Here is a 12,564-nt window from a genome sequence, read left to right as displayed (position 1 = left end):
TCTGGTTTAGGAGCATCAATGTTTTAATATTATTTGCCATAGCATGTACAGTGTATGTGTTTTTAATCAGCCTACTAGGGAAAATATGATCAGAGCTGTGACAGAAAAATTTGAGTTGAAATATAGCTGGTGAGCCCCTTTTTGCAATTTATTTATTTAGTCTGTGGTGGGCGCTATTGCTCCCTGACGGCTTTCAGAAACAACACTGGATTCAATTCGTTTTTTCAGTTAGCCTTCTTTTGCTGGCTGTCCAATTTGTGTTTGTGAACATGATTTGGATCATGATCTGCTCTGTCAGATAGGGAAGGTTAGTGACCTTTTCCTCAACAGGCCACTAAAAATCCTGCTTCTGTTGATTCTAATTGCACCTGTTAATTGTCCATTTTAGTCCTCTGGTATTTGTTTTTTTTAGTGCAGGTAGTTATTCTGCGACCTTTATTTGTGTCTCCTCAGGACGGCATTGTTGACCCCTTGGATGGCACTCTCCGAGACTTCTGTGGCCGCTGCATTGAAGAGTTTGTCAAATGGTCAATTAAACAAACCACTCCAAAACAGCAAGAGACAAGCCCCACCAACATGAAGTCCCTGTTCAAGCGGATCTACAGCTTGGCCCTCCACCCTAATGGTTTCAAGAGACTAGGAGCTGCTTTAGCTTTCAATAGTATCTACAGGCAGTTCAGGTGCAGCACATTCACATACTTTCATCTATTAAAAATGTCTTCAGTTTCATCCTATATGTATACACATTTTATTTCACTAAAATATATATATTTGTCCATTATAGCCTTGACTTTGACACTTTATAGTTTTATTTGCATTTCTTATTCTCCCTCCTTCCTACTATTATTTATTATTGTTATGTTTTACTTGAAACTCTGGCACAACAATTTCCTTCGGGATTAATAAAGTTGTTCTTATTCTTATTCTTATTTGTCATTGTAGGGAGGAGAATCATTTGGTGGTGCAATTTGTCTTTGAAGTCCTCATCATCTTTGTTGAGAGTCTGGCTCTTGCACACTCAGATGAACAATCTATGGGTAATTTTTCATCAGTTGTATAAATGTACCCCCACGCCCCCATCTCAGTCATTCACAGTCAGATGGTACCCTCGAAGAATTATCTTATCTCATTTTTCAGAGGTGATATTTTTAAAAATGTTTATGTCCTTTTCATTTAGTTTTCCCTCTGGGTGAACAGATTAGATTTATTTACATACGATGGAAGGGCTTCTTTGGCCCAGAGGCTCTTTTCAGTTTGAACTTAAACCCAAGACCATAGTACAGTCCTGTATGATACCATTTTTTAATCACTTTCGGATGAGTTTTCATGTTCTTATGGGTATTGACAATTCATTCTGCAACATGTATATCAGAAAATGTGCCCCTTCTCACATGCAGAATCGGTCACCTTTGCTTTTTCAAGACATACCTGGTGTTTGGCTAAAAACTATTTCAAAAAGGAAACCTCATATTCAACTTATTGACAAATTGAGCTCCAAATGTAAGGCTAATTTTCTGTCTTTTGTCTGTCAGGGACAACACAGCAGTGTATCATTGCCATTGATCACCTGAAAAGGATCATCAAATACAAGGCTCCTACTCTCAACCAGCACAACCCGAAGAGACGAGTTCCAAGGTTGGTGCACCTGTAACTACGTTATAAACAGAAGTTTAATTTTTCATCTTTTTTTTTGTCATGTTAAAGTAGTTTCTATCATTTTAAAGCAGCATTCTAACCACAATACGCAAGTATAAATGCATTCAAATAACATTTACGATGAGATATCACAATGCAGCATTTCTGTCTGAAGATAAATATGGTTTTGTATTCTGTTTTTTTCTCTTCCAGGGGCTTCCCACCCCAAAGCAACGTGTGCCTTCCTGATGTGGTTTTGTGGCTTCTGGAGCAATGCGGTCGACCACAAACAGAGTGCCGCCATAAATGCATGGAGCTCTTTTATGAGTTTATTCCACTCCTCCCAGGTTAGACCTGTAAACAAGTTTAATCAAAGGTTCCACATAATATTCGTCATGCGCTCTTAAATCCATTCTTATGACTCCTTTATTTGGACAATAATGCTAGCTACAAGTAGGTTTCAGAGACATTTGGAAGTTTGAAAGTTCTTATTTCTTGCTGCTTAACTGACCAAATGGAATTTATTCATAAATTAGGAAAGATGTCTCCAGCTCAGTGGTTGGAAGGCATGCTGAAGGATCATGGCAATGGCTTCCTGGTCTCTCGGTTTGAAGGATGGGGTCTGTTCTCTCAGCCCACACTCCGGGACCTAACTGGCCCTTTCAGTGTGAGAGCCACTCTGCAGTGGATGGACCTGCTGCTGGCTCCGCTGGACTGCTACAAAACCTTCATTGACCTACACATAATCAAGCCAGATCACATGCTTCGTAAGTCTAGTCAAAGTGTTGTGATGACATTGAAAACTAAGTATTATTTTGTGGATCCAGCCACTTCTTTCAATCAAAGTTGATATGAGCATTTTTTTAATATTGTTGGTTAGTGTCCACAGATATGCAATACCAGCACGTCATGTGTTCTCTTCTCTCCCAAGGCTCCAAAGATGAATCAAGATTTCTGAGGGCAATACATTTCTTTTTGACTGAATTAGCAACTCAACAACTAGCCGAAGCAGAAATGTGTTTCCCTCTTGTTGAGTCGGCGTCCCTCTTCAGCCCAAAAGAAGTGGACCAATACAACTACAGCAAGTGCAGTGTCATAGTTCGCCTGCTAGAGTTTGTCACAATCGTCCTTGTCAAAGCTGACCAAGAGTTTTGGAAGGTGTTGCTGAATTCAAACTACTTCGATGTGACAATCACAGTGATGACAATTCTTGTAAACAATTAATTTTCTCCTTATTTCTGCAGGTTTTTGAAACAGAGGTATTTTGCACCATGTTTTTTGAGCTGACTGCAGTTGTGGTGTGCGAGCCATCATGTGTAGGTTTCAACACGGCAGATGTGGAGGTGATGAAGAATCTTCCAGAAATATGCCTTCCTCTCCTAAAGGCCCTGCAGAACTCACCTTACCGGACTCATATTGAATCCAGCTTGAGCAGAAGAGTCTCACATAAAAGGTTTGTCAATAAAAAGTGAAGACCTGTAGTTTTTTTTTAATTTTTTTTATTTGAATATTTGGTATGAATATTCACATGGACTCTTAGATGATCCGATCGCATATTAGCAGCACCGCCTGCTTGACATTTCTGTCTACTGAATGTTTGATGGTGCTATCTAGCTGCCAGTAGGGTTGGCTGGTCTGTGACCTTTCTAGGAAGTTTGAGCCTTAAGTTCCCTTCTACCAGGTTTTAATGTTCCATCTTCAGCTCTGGACCCCACACTCCCAAGAGACTTCAGGAGCTGAATTGGTTGAACTTTTGCTGTTGCCTCTACAGCCAACTTTCACACTGGCAAAATTGAGAGCCTCCATCTGCTTGCACGCACAAAGCTTCCTGCTGTGTTCTTGTCCTTTTTTATCTTGAGTGCAGACTCCAAGTCATTAACCGTCTACATTTCTACCATAGGGACTGTCCTTGTTGTATTGGACTAGAGTGGGATATCTGAACTGTAATGGGCTCTTGGCAGCTAGTGGTCCCTGTCAACTTTCTTTTTTATGTTTGCCTCTGCATATAAGCAAAGACTGCTCCTTCATATTGCTGCTTATTCTCTTAGCCACTTATGGATCTGCAGATGTGCAGTGAGTGGGCTTCCCCTGCTAGATTCCAGCCTCTGACTTTATGACACCAGCTAATTTTCTCAGGATCCTTTCATGGCCAACCCTATATCGGCTTAGAGTCAGCGTTAGAGGATGTACATTAAGGTTCTGACATATGCAACTGGCAGGCCTGCTCTAGGCTTTACCAGTTAAAGCTGTGGGTACTCGGAAGGCAGGCATATGTGACCTGGATAAGGAAATTCCACCTTGCTTGGTGCACCCTCCTACATTTTGGCTCAAGATACAATTATATCTGTGACATGGCTCCCAGATTCTTGTTGACCTGGGCTGGCTTTGCTCACAGTTTTGACTTAATCACTGCAGTCTTTCATCCTCCTGGAGGATCACCAGCTCTTTGTCTCACTCAGAGTTTTTACATCCTGGTTGTTTTTTCTCATTCAAAGGTTTTCGTGCCTGGTAGCAAGAAATTAGCATGCTGATTATGGAAAAAATAAACAACAGCAAAAGAAACAAAACAAAAAAGAAAACAGGACATGTTGAATAGCATGACTTGATGTAATAATGACCTTTTATATCCAAAATGTCCAGGGATGAATTTGTTTAAGCCATTAAATAAACCCATTTATTATTTGATCCATCTTGAATTTTTTTTTTTTTTTCGTCTCCCAGTGTTGAAGAACTGTGCACAGTGGACCTCTACAATACTGGCATTCTGGACCGCCACGCGCAACTGGAAATGGTTCTGTATTCTTGTAAGCAGCTTAACAAAGCTGGCTTTCTCTGCTCCATTCTGCAGAGCCAGGTGAAATTAGCACAATAAATGCAGGAGAATTTTATATACTGTACATTTTATACATACTAATATACTGTATATTTTGCTACATTTTTTTCAAATGCCTGTTTTGTTTTTGTTTTCATGCAGGATATGGTCTATGGCACGTCACTCGGCTCACGTCTCTTGATGACAGTTTATAAAGGCATAGCACCTGGTGGGGAGAGGAGCGCTCTCCCATCATTAGACATAAACACCAAAATACTGGCTGATGGACTGCTTCAGCTTGCGTTTTCTCTCAGTCAACAGGTCAGTGCTACTTCTTGCAGGGTTGTGTTTGATCATGGCTCAGTTGTGAGGATATAGCAAAATCAAACAATTTGAGATGGAGGTAAATATCTTGAGACCATTTTTTTGAGGTTTATCTGTAAAGTGCATGTATTAAAAAAACAAGTGACATCGGATTCCTGTTGATTAGCGTTGTTTTTCTGCAGACTGAACAGCTGGTGGACTTGTTGTTAAACACGATCATGCTTTCTGTGCCCATATCTGGAAGTCACAGCCAGAACTTCCTAAGCTTCTCGCACGGGGAGTACTTCTACACCCTCTTCCAGTCAACTATCAACATTGAGTTGCTAAGAAGTCTGGACATCACTGTGTTGCATCTCATGAAAAACTCCTCTGTTAATCCCAGCATGGTAGGTATTTTTATCATGTAAGTGCTCGCTTTCTTTGCCAACTATTTGTATGTTTTAGAATGTGTTATTTTATAAACTCATCTCGCAAGATCTTAAAATTAAAAACTGGGCTGGAAAGGGTTTCACGAAAAATGTACAGCATCTGATTAGAGTCTGATGGATGACAAACACATTGTCATATCAGCTTCTTGTCAGATTTTGTTCAACATGTCAATGACGCCTAAATGCCTCCGACTACCATGGAGTGTAAAGACAAGTAATTTACTGTGATGATGATACTTCTCCAAACTAGTACTTGTACATGATAGTGATGTTAGTCACACAGCACAATTGGGAACTCTGAGTAATAAATTTGCTTATACTTTCCTGCCAGGTGAGCATATTGCTAAATGGCATGCTGGATCACAGCTTTAGAGAGCGCTCTGTTAGGAAAACGCAAGGAAAAGCCCTGGTCGAGCAAGTGTTGAGACGTTGGGTCAGTCTCCACTCATGGTGGGAAGGACCCTCTTCCACCCCAGAGAGTAAAACTGCCACCCTTCTGTTGTTGTCAAAGCTCTTGCAGGTATGACTCATTTTATACAAATGCTGCATTTTTCTTGGTCATTAAATACTTATAATTATGAACCAATGGTCCACCTCCAGATTGACTCCACTGTCTGCACCAATATCAACCATGAAGGGTTTCAACCTGTGTTTTCAACATTTACTTTGCTTCTTGTTGACATGAACCTGCCTCTGAATCTCAAGGTACGCCGTCCTTACTTGTTGTTACAGTTTTTTCGACAAGTATTATGTGGGGGTTTCTAAGTTCCTCGGGTGTTTTTCTCACATGTTCAGAGTCAGGCCCTGTCTATGTTGCCCTTCTTCACAACACTCCCAGAGGGGCCGATGGATAAGCTGCAGGATGCTCTAGACAGACTCATTGTCTTCAACTTCCCCCAGCAGTCTGATGAGTTTGTAAAGGGCTCCCTTCACCGCAACAACTACATGGACTGCATCCAGAAGGTCAGTGTTAGCTGTTCAAAACAGATGTAATGTGCAGTTCTGCGGGAGGGGGGCAAATGCCATTTGTGATGAAACCGCTGGCGGTGGTGTAGATGCTTTTCCAATAACTGCATTTATGCTATATCTAATTGTTAATGCATTAAACCAGTATGATTGATTATAAATGTTCAGAGTTGCACTAATTTTAGGGAAAAACTAGTGTTACTTAATAGGTATTTGGCTTGTAATTCTGCACACAAGGTCAAAATACAATATCTGTCTATGATATTATCACTCTGAAGCGGTGGTGTGGCTCATGGGGTTAGAGCGGTTGCTTTGGAAATGAACATTCCTGTTTGATGCCGGCTCCTCCTAGCTTGTCGAAGTGTTGAGAAAGACACTGAACCACTAGCTGCTCCCCTGGCACTGCTCAGTAGCTGCCTTCTGCTCATGATTCATCCATGATGGATTGAATGCAGTGATACAATTTTGTTGATGTTGTACTCTAAATATGACTGAATATGACAATAAAAGTCTTTCTTTCTTTCTTATTTTCTTAGTTGCTAGATGCCCTAGAGCTTTCTCACAGCCCACTTCTGCTCAAAGTGATGGCAAGGATTCTTTGCCGCGATAGAAAGCACATAATGGAAGAGCAATTCCAAACCTGCTTCCAAAGAATTGCCCAAAGGTCAGTAATTCATTCAATTAATTCAGTATTTCATTTAAAGCAATTTGATTATCAAAACACATCATTGTGTGTGTGCTAAACCTGCAAACCTGCCCCAAAATATGAACTTTTGATACAGATATAAAGTTGTTGATACGAAATTCTGACCCTACCATCTGAATGTCAAGGTAGAAATCAAGACTCATCAAACCAGGCAATGATTTTCAAATCTGCCCTTGCTCACTTTTGGAGTACAACCCGTTCTAGTTGTAGCCTCAGTTTCCTGTTAGCTGAGAGTGGCAACCAGGATTGTCTGCTGCCCCTGCAGCCAATTTACTCCATGGTTCGACATTGTGCATATTGAGATGTTCTTTTGCATACATTGGTTCTAACAGGTGGTTGTTTGATTTATTGCTGCCTTTCTATCATTTACCATGACCGCTTGACATTTTACAACCAGAGAACTGATGCTCACTGTTTTTGTTTTTTTTTTTGTTTGTTTTTGACCATAGTCTGTAAACACCAGGTATGGTTGTATGTGAATTTCTACACGACTCAGTCCATTCCAGTCTAATTGGCTGATTTTGCATTTGTGTTAATGGACAGTTCTTGTCTAAATCTTCTTGTCGTGGCAACTGGACTTGAATTTCTTTACTTGAGGGCGTTTCACCCCTCATCTAAGAGGCTCCTTCAGTTCAGAGTTCTGTTAATGAACAGTTAAACAGGTGCTCTTGATATAGTGAATGTAAATGCTCTATATATACATTTCCAGGTTATGTGTTTGTCAATTTTCTCTTTACTAGGTCATGTACTGAGAGGCAGCTACAGCTGCTGTGCACAGTCTATGCAGAAACTCAGCAGAATGATGTGCCAACCAGCTGCATGCTGCAGGCCATGGTTGACAGAGTTCTGTTGCCTCTTGCAACTCACTGCGGCGCAAAGGCCCTGATTGACTTCTTCGTGACAAATGTCAAAGAAATGATGGATGTGCTTCTCAGCCGTTTCACCAAGGTTGTAAGACATTGCAATTGTGGGGTTATTGCCCCTTTCTGGTTTAGGTGTAGTCTTCAATGTGTTAAGTATCTGTCATGGCAATGTCTGTCCAGTACTGTAAAGCACACTGGAATTTGGTTCCCTGCTTATAACGTTCTCTCTTTTAGTCCATACAAACGGCGTTTGAGATACAGCTGTTTAAGAAGAATGGCTGCTACAAGCTGATGGAGCTCCTATATTCTCGGCTCCCCAAAGAACAGCTTTATTCCAACCAATCCCCCATCAATGGAGCCTTTTGTCATTCAGACAAACCAGAGGGGAATGAGTTATCCAAGACTCTGATCAAGTAGGTTTTCTGACTCATAAAGCCCAAAAAGTCTGATGCATTTTTTTGTCTGGTCTGAATGATTTATTTTAGTTAATAACCTTTCAGAAATGTTCTGATGAATTCCATGCAGATAGACAGGACATAAATGATATTTATTAACAGACCATTACTATGTTATGACCATGCTATGTTTACTGTTAACATTGTGACATCATACTATGTTGTTATGTTGTGAATAGATAATCTAGTATATATGGTGTCTGACCAATTGCTTTTATTTGCTTGTGTTTACCCACCGTAACATCACAATCCTGCCATTGCCTCTGTGAAGTAAATGAGAACACAAATTAAATCATGAGCCGCAGATTTGTGCCTTCAAACCGTTCGAATGACTAGAATTTCCTGCTCGTAAAATGGCTGTCAAAGTTAAAATTAATCGGGTAACAAAGCCTTTTCATCCTGCTTTGAAAACAGAATTGTTTGAGAAACGATGTTTTCATGGACATTTTCAAATGAGAGCAGAAAACTCCAGGTCCAGAGGTTTGAAGTGCTCCATTCAATAACTGCTGTAATTATGCCTTTCTGTGCAGGTCATGTTTTGATGCCTTCACCGAGAATATGACTGGTGAGACTCTGCTGCTTGAGGTCAGAAGACAATACCACTGTGCAGCGTACAACTGTGCCATTGCTGCCATTGTACGCTGCTTCAATGAACCCAAGTTCTACCATGGCTTCCTCTTTAATGAAAAACCAGAGAAGGTACCCAGAGGGTTTTTTGTTCTATAAACAGCTCACTCACAAATCATCATATTTCTTTTTTCCCATTCAGTGTCATTCATGGCTTTTAAATTCAAAATATTATTTGTATTTGCAGTGCCAGTTCATTTTGGAAAACATCATTGATGATAATAGGACATACCACTTTCCAATTGAAATTGAGGTATATTTTTGATTATTTGAAAATACTGTATGTTTAGTTGGAATTCTCACTTAAGCTTTATTTTTTTTGATCAATTTAGGTCCCACTTGAGAGGAAAAAGAAATACATTATGATTCGCAAAGAAGCAAACGAGGAGAATGGAGGTATTCCTTCACATGGGGATTAAACACTTGACATTTTTACTCTTATATCACTCAGTTGAATTAGCTCTCTTTCTTCATTCTAATGCCATGCCATGGGTGGCTGTAGCACTCAAGTGACTCACATCCACTTGTTATTGGTTCCCTCAGAGGCACCAGTGTATTTGTCCTCCCAGTCCTACATGGCGGACAGCAGTCTGAGTGAGGAAATGAGTCAGTTTGATTTCTCCACTGGAGTTCAAAGCTTCTCTCTCAGCTCCCAAAATCTAGAAGGACAGCGTCTCACCTTTGTAAAAAGGGTTAGTCATGTTACTGTTATATGCACATTCTGGAGTGTCCATAGATTCTCTAAACTGTGTCTTTCATACAATGAATTTTACATTTTTGGGGGGCAGACAAATCTCTATAATTGGGAATTTAAAGGTAATGTAGAATTTTCAAATAGAGGCATTGTGATTTAATTTGTGAGTTTTTTTTTTTTGGGTATATAGCAAACAGAGGAGATGAATCCCATCCCAGATGCAATGGTGGACTTAGAGATGGATGAGCTCAATCAGCATGAATGTATGGCGAGCATGACTGCTCTCATTGGACACATGCAAAGGAGCAACATAACCCCCAAAATTGAACAGGTCAGTGTCGCTAAGGAAGAATGAAATATAACTTTTTTAAAGGGATATTCTTTCATATATCATGTGAGGTGACATAACTTCATTCAACTTCATAACTTCATTAATTGTGCTCATTTTTCTCTTTATTTAAAAGTTTGTTCAAAGTTTTGAACTTTGGACATGCTTTTTTCCCTCTTTGGGAGCGTGTCTAAATTTCACTATACTTTAAAAATGCCCCCCCAATCTGTTGACATAATTTATCTATATGAACTACATGTCTAAAACCTCAACTACATTATAATCTACTATAATCATTTAAAATGACTCCAGACATTTTTTTTTCCCATTTTTTGGTCTTGGGGGTTTAAAATCAACAAGAGTTAAATAAATGTGTTCAAGCCACACAATCTTAATCAGTATTATTACACATTTACATTACATATATTATAATACATGTATCATTTATATTACAAATATAATGATCAACGGTTCAGAGTTGGGTAATATCTGGTTAAGCTACCCTGAAAGTGCTTGAATGCACGCTGCTCCTTAAACCCTTCACCATGATAACAAGTGATAATAAAATGTCTCTGACTTTACAAGGATTTTTTTTTGTTGTTGAATTAGGGAAAGATTGCCAGTGAACTGCCTCAGTGGATGAAATTTCTACATGACAAACTGTCAAAATCAGTTACCCCTCTGAATATTCGACTGTTCATCTCAAAGCTAATCATCAACACGGAGGAGGTAAACCTCCGACAACGCGAATGCATAGTAAATCTGAGATTCTGTATTTATATGTGTTTGGGTGAAAATTTTTGGAATGTTTGCTTTTGCGTCATTTCAGGTTTTCCGTCCGTATGCCAAACACTGGCTGGGGCCGCTCCTGCAGCTTGTTGTCTCTGGACAGAATGGAGGCGAGGGAATTCATTTTATGGTGGTGGATATTGTGGTCACAGTGCTCTCTTGGACAAGCGTGGCCAGCCCCAAGGTTGACGCGATACATTTGAATATACATGATTCAAACAGTTTGTAGGCATATCAAATTTATTGTGAAATTTCTGGGATATCGTGGAAAAATAATAATAATAATAATAATAATAATAATAATAATAATAATAATGACTGTCCAAAGTGATTATAAAATATCAGGAAAATATGTAATGTATGTATGAAACCATTGTTACTTGTTTTCATATAAAATAAAACTATAGCTTTAGTGTATATGCATTAGTAACAATATCATCTCCTAGGGTAACACAAGAAATGAAGTGCTGGCCAACCGGCTATTTGAGTTCCTGATGAAGCACAGTTTTCATTCGAAAAAGGCAGTTTTCCGCCACAACTTGGAGATCCTTCGCACTCTGGTAGAGTGCTGGAAGGACTGTCTGCACGTTCCGTACAGGTAGTACTTTCTAAATCCACGGGTGTTCACTGCTCCTAAAGATGACTTAGCGTAAAGCCCCCAGGAGACATGTGTAAGGCTATCTGTAAGGCTTTTGTCAACTCAACTCTGGCATATTTTATTGTCCTTCACTCAATTTCCTAACAGGGTCATCACAGAGCTAATGTAATGAACAGATATGCACTTATCGCTTTTACTAAATCTAGAGTATGAAACGTGTTTTCCTAAAGGGTTGAATGTTGACTTTACATGTTACCACAAGGCAATTCCTGTTTGAGAAATAATGTACAGTTCCATAGTTGCGTCAGTGATGGATTGCTTTGCTTCTATTATGTCTAGGTGAATTTATAAATTCATTTTTTTTTGCATTAGTAATAAAAAAACAATATAGGAAAGAAAATGTAGTCAGATGGCCTTGTGGAGGTATCCTTCAGTTATACATCTGAGCATAAAGCAGGTTGAGTACAAACTTAAAGCATTAACTCTAGTGTTGTTACTGAGTAAAAAAAAAAATAGTAGTCTATGCAGAACTTCTGTATGACCACGTGATTAAAAGCAGTTTTAGATCTATTGTATTAAAAGCGTTGTTAAAAGTCTCAGACCGACACAGCGACGACAGCAGTCATTGTTTTAATTCATGTGCTTTATTGATTTGCCTTGTTTTTTTTCCCAGTTTAATATATGAACGGTTCAGTGGCACTAACCCAGACAGTAAAGACAACTCTGTAGGACTTCAGCTGCTTGGAATTATTCTGGCAAACAACCTCCCTGCTTATAATGCCACATGTGAAATTGAGTATGACAGGTAAAATGTATTTTCTAATAAAAATAATAGATCTGCCAGGTCGTAAAGACCTTGTTTAGACCAATGTCTGTGTTTATCAATAAGGATCTTTCATCATGTTGGTTGTGTTTTCAGATACTTCCAGTCACTTACCAACAACATTTCCTTTGTGAGATATAAAGAAGTGTATTCGGCTGCTGCTGAGGTTATTGGCCTGATCTTGAAGAACATGGCTGAAAGGGATCATGTATGAGACTTTGGTCTTTTTTCCATTTTTGGATATATCAAGGGCATCTCCATGAGAGTTTAGAGCACCCAGTAAAGAGAACAAATATATCAATAATTTGGGATTTCACAAAGTCAAAATATTAATCTCACAATTGTAATTTTTGGTGTTTTCTTTTGTTACTCAGCATGACGATGGCCTGAAAAATCTAGCTGAGAATATGATAATGAATCTGAAGAAGAAAGATATGGATGACAAATTCATTATTTGTTTAAACCGAGTGTCAAAGCACTTTCCTCCCTTTATGGATCGGTGGGTTCACATTTCAG

General features: G+C 39.2%; 1 protein-coding gene across 1 annotated transcript in view; it reads left to right on the top strand.

The window, feature by feature from the left end:
* prkdc (protein kinase, DNA-activated, catalytic subunit) overlaps positions 1–12,564 on the top strand; it is a 39,775-nt gene that overhangs the window by 11,053 nt on the left and 16,158 nt on the right. Inside the window, exons 27-53 of the mRNA XM_086151494.1 lie at positions 454–680; positions 943–1,037; positions 1,533–1,635; positions 1,849–1,982; positions 2,172–2,402; positions 2,567–2,793; positions 2,880–3,088; positions 4,357–4,489; positions 4,610–4,768; positions 4,954–5,157; positions 5,531–5,719; positions 5,800–5,904; positions 5,995–6,162; positions 6,702–6,829; positions 7,612–7,819; positions 7,969–8,147; positions 8,720–8,888; positions 9,004–9,069; positions 9,149–9,212; positions 9,360–9,508; positions 9,701–9,841; positions 10,448–10,567; positions 10,668–10,811; positions 11,074–11,225; positions 11,899–12,030; positions 12,145–12,256; positions 12,423–12,547. Of these exons, the coding sequence (XP_086007620.1) occupies positions 454–680; positions 943–1,037; positions 1,533–1,635; positions 1,849–1,982; positions 2,172–2,402; positions 2,567–2,793; positions 2,880–3,088; positions 4,357–4,489; positions 4,610–4,768; positions 4,954–5,157; positions 5,531–5,719; positions 5,800–5,904; positions 5,995–6,162; positions 6,702–6,829; positions 7,612–7,819; positions 7,969–8,147; positions 8,720–8,888; positions 9,004–9,069; positions 9,149–9,212; positions 9,360–9,508; positions 9,701–9,841; positions 10,448–10,567; positions 10,668–10,811; positions 11,074–11,225; positions 11,899–12,030; positions 12,145–12,256; positions 12,423–12,547 (4,073 nt within the window). The remainder of the gene's footprint in view (positions 1–453; positions 681–942; positions 1,038–1,532; positions 1,636–1,848; positions 1,983–2,171; positions 2,403–2,566; positions 2,794–2,879; positions 3,089–4,356; positions 4,490–4,609; positions 4,769–4,953; positions 5,158–5,530; positions 5,720–5,799; positions 5,905–5,994; positions 6,163–6,701; positions 6,830–7,611; positions 7,820–7,968; positions 8,148–8,719; positions 8,889–9,003; positions 9,070–9,148; positions 9,213–9,359; positions 9,509–9,700; positions 9,842–10,447; positions 10,568–10,667; positions 10,812–11,073; positions 11,226–11,898; positions 12,031–12,144; positions 12,257–12,422; positions 12,548–12,564) is intronic.

Source organism: Fistularia commersonii, chromosome 8 (genome assembly GCF_037954325.1).
Source record: "Fistularia commersonii isolate RoL2024-O1a breed Wild chromosome 8, RoL_Fcom_v1.0, whole genome shotgun sequence".
Taxonomy (NCBI): domain Eukaryota; kingdom Metazoa; phylum Chordata; class Actinopteri; order Syngnathiformes; family Fistulariidae; genus Fistularia; species Fistularia commersonii.
Note: the sequence above shows the minus strand (reverse complement) of the source record. Positions and strands in the feature narration are given on the sequence as shown.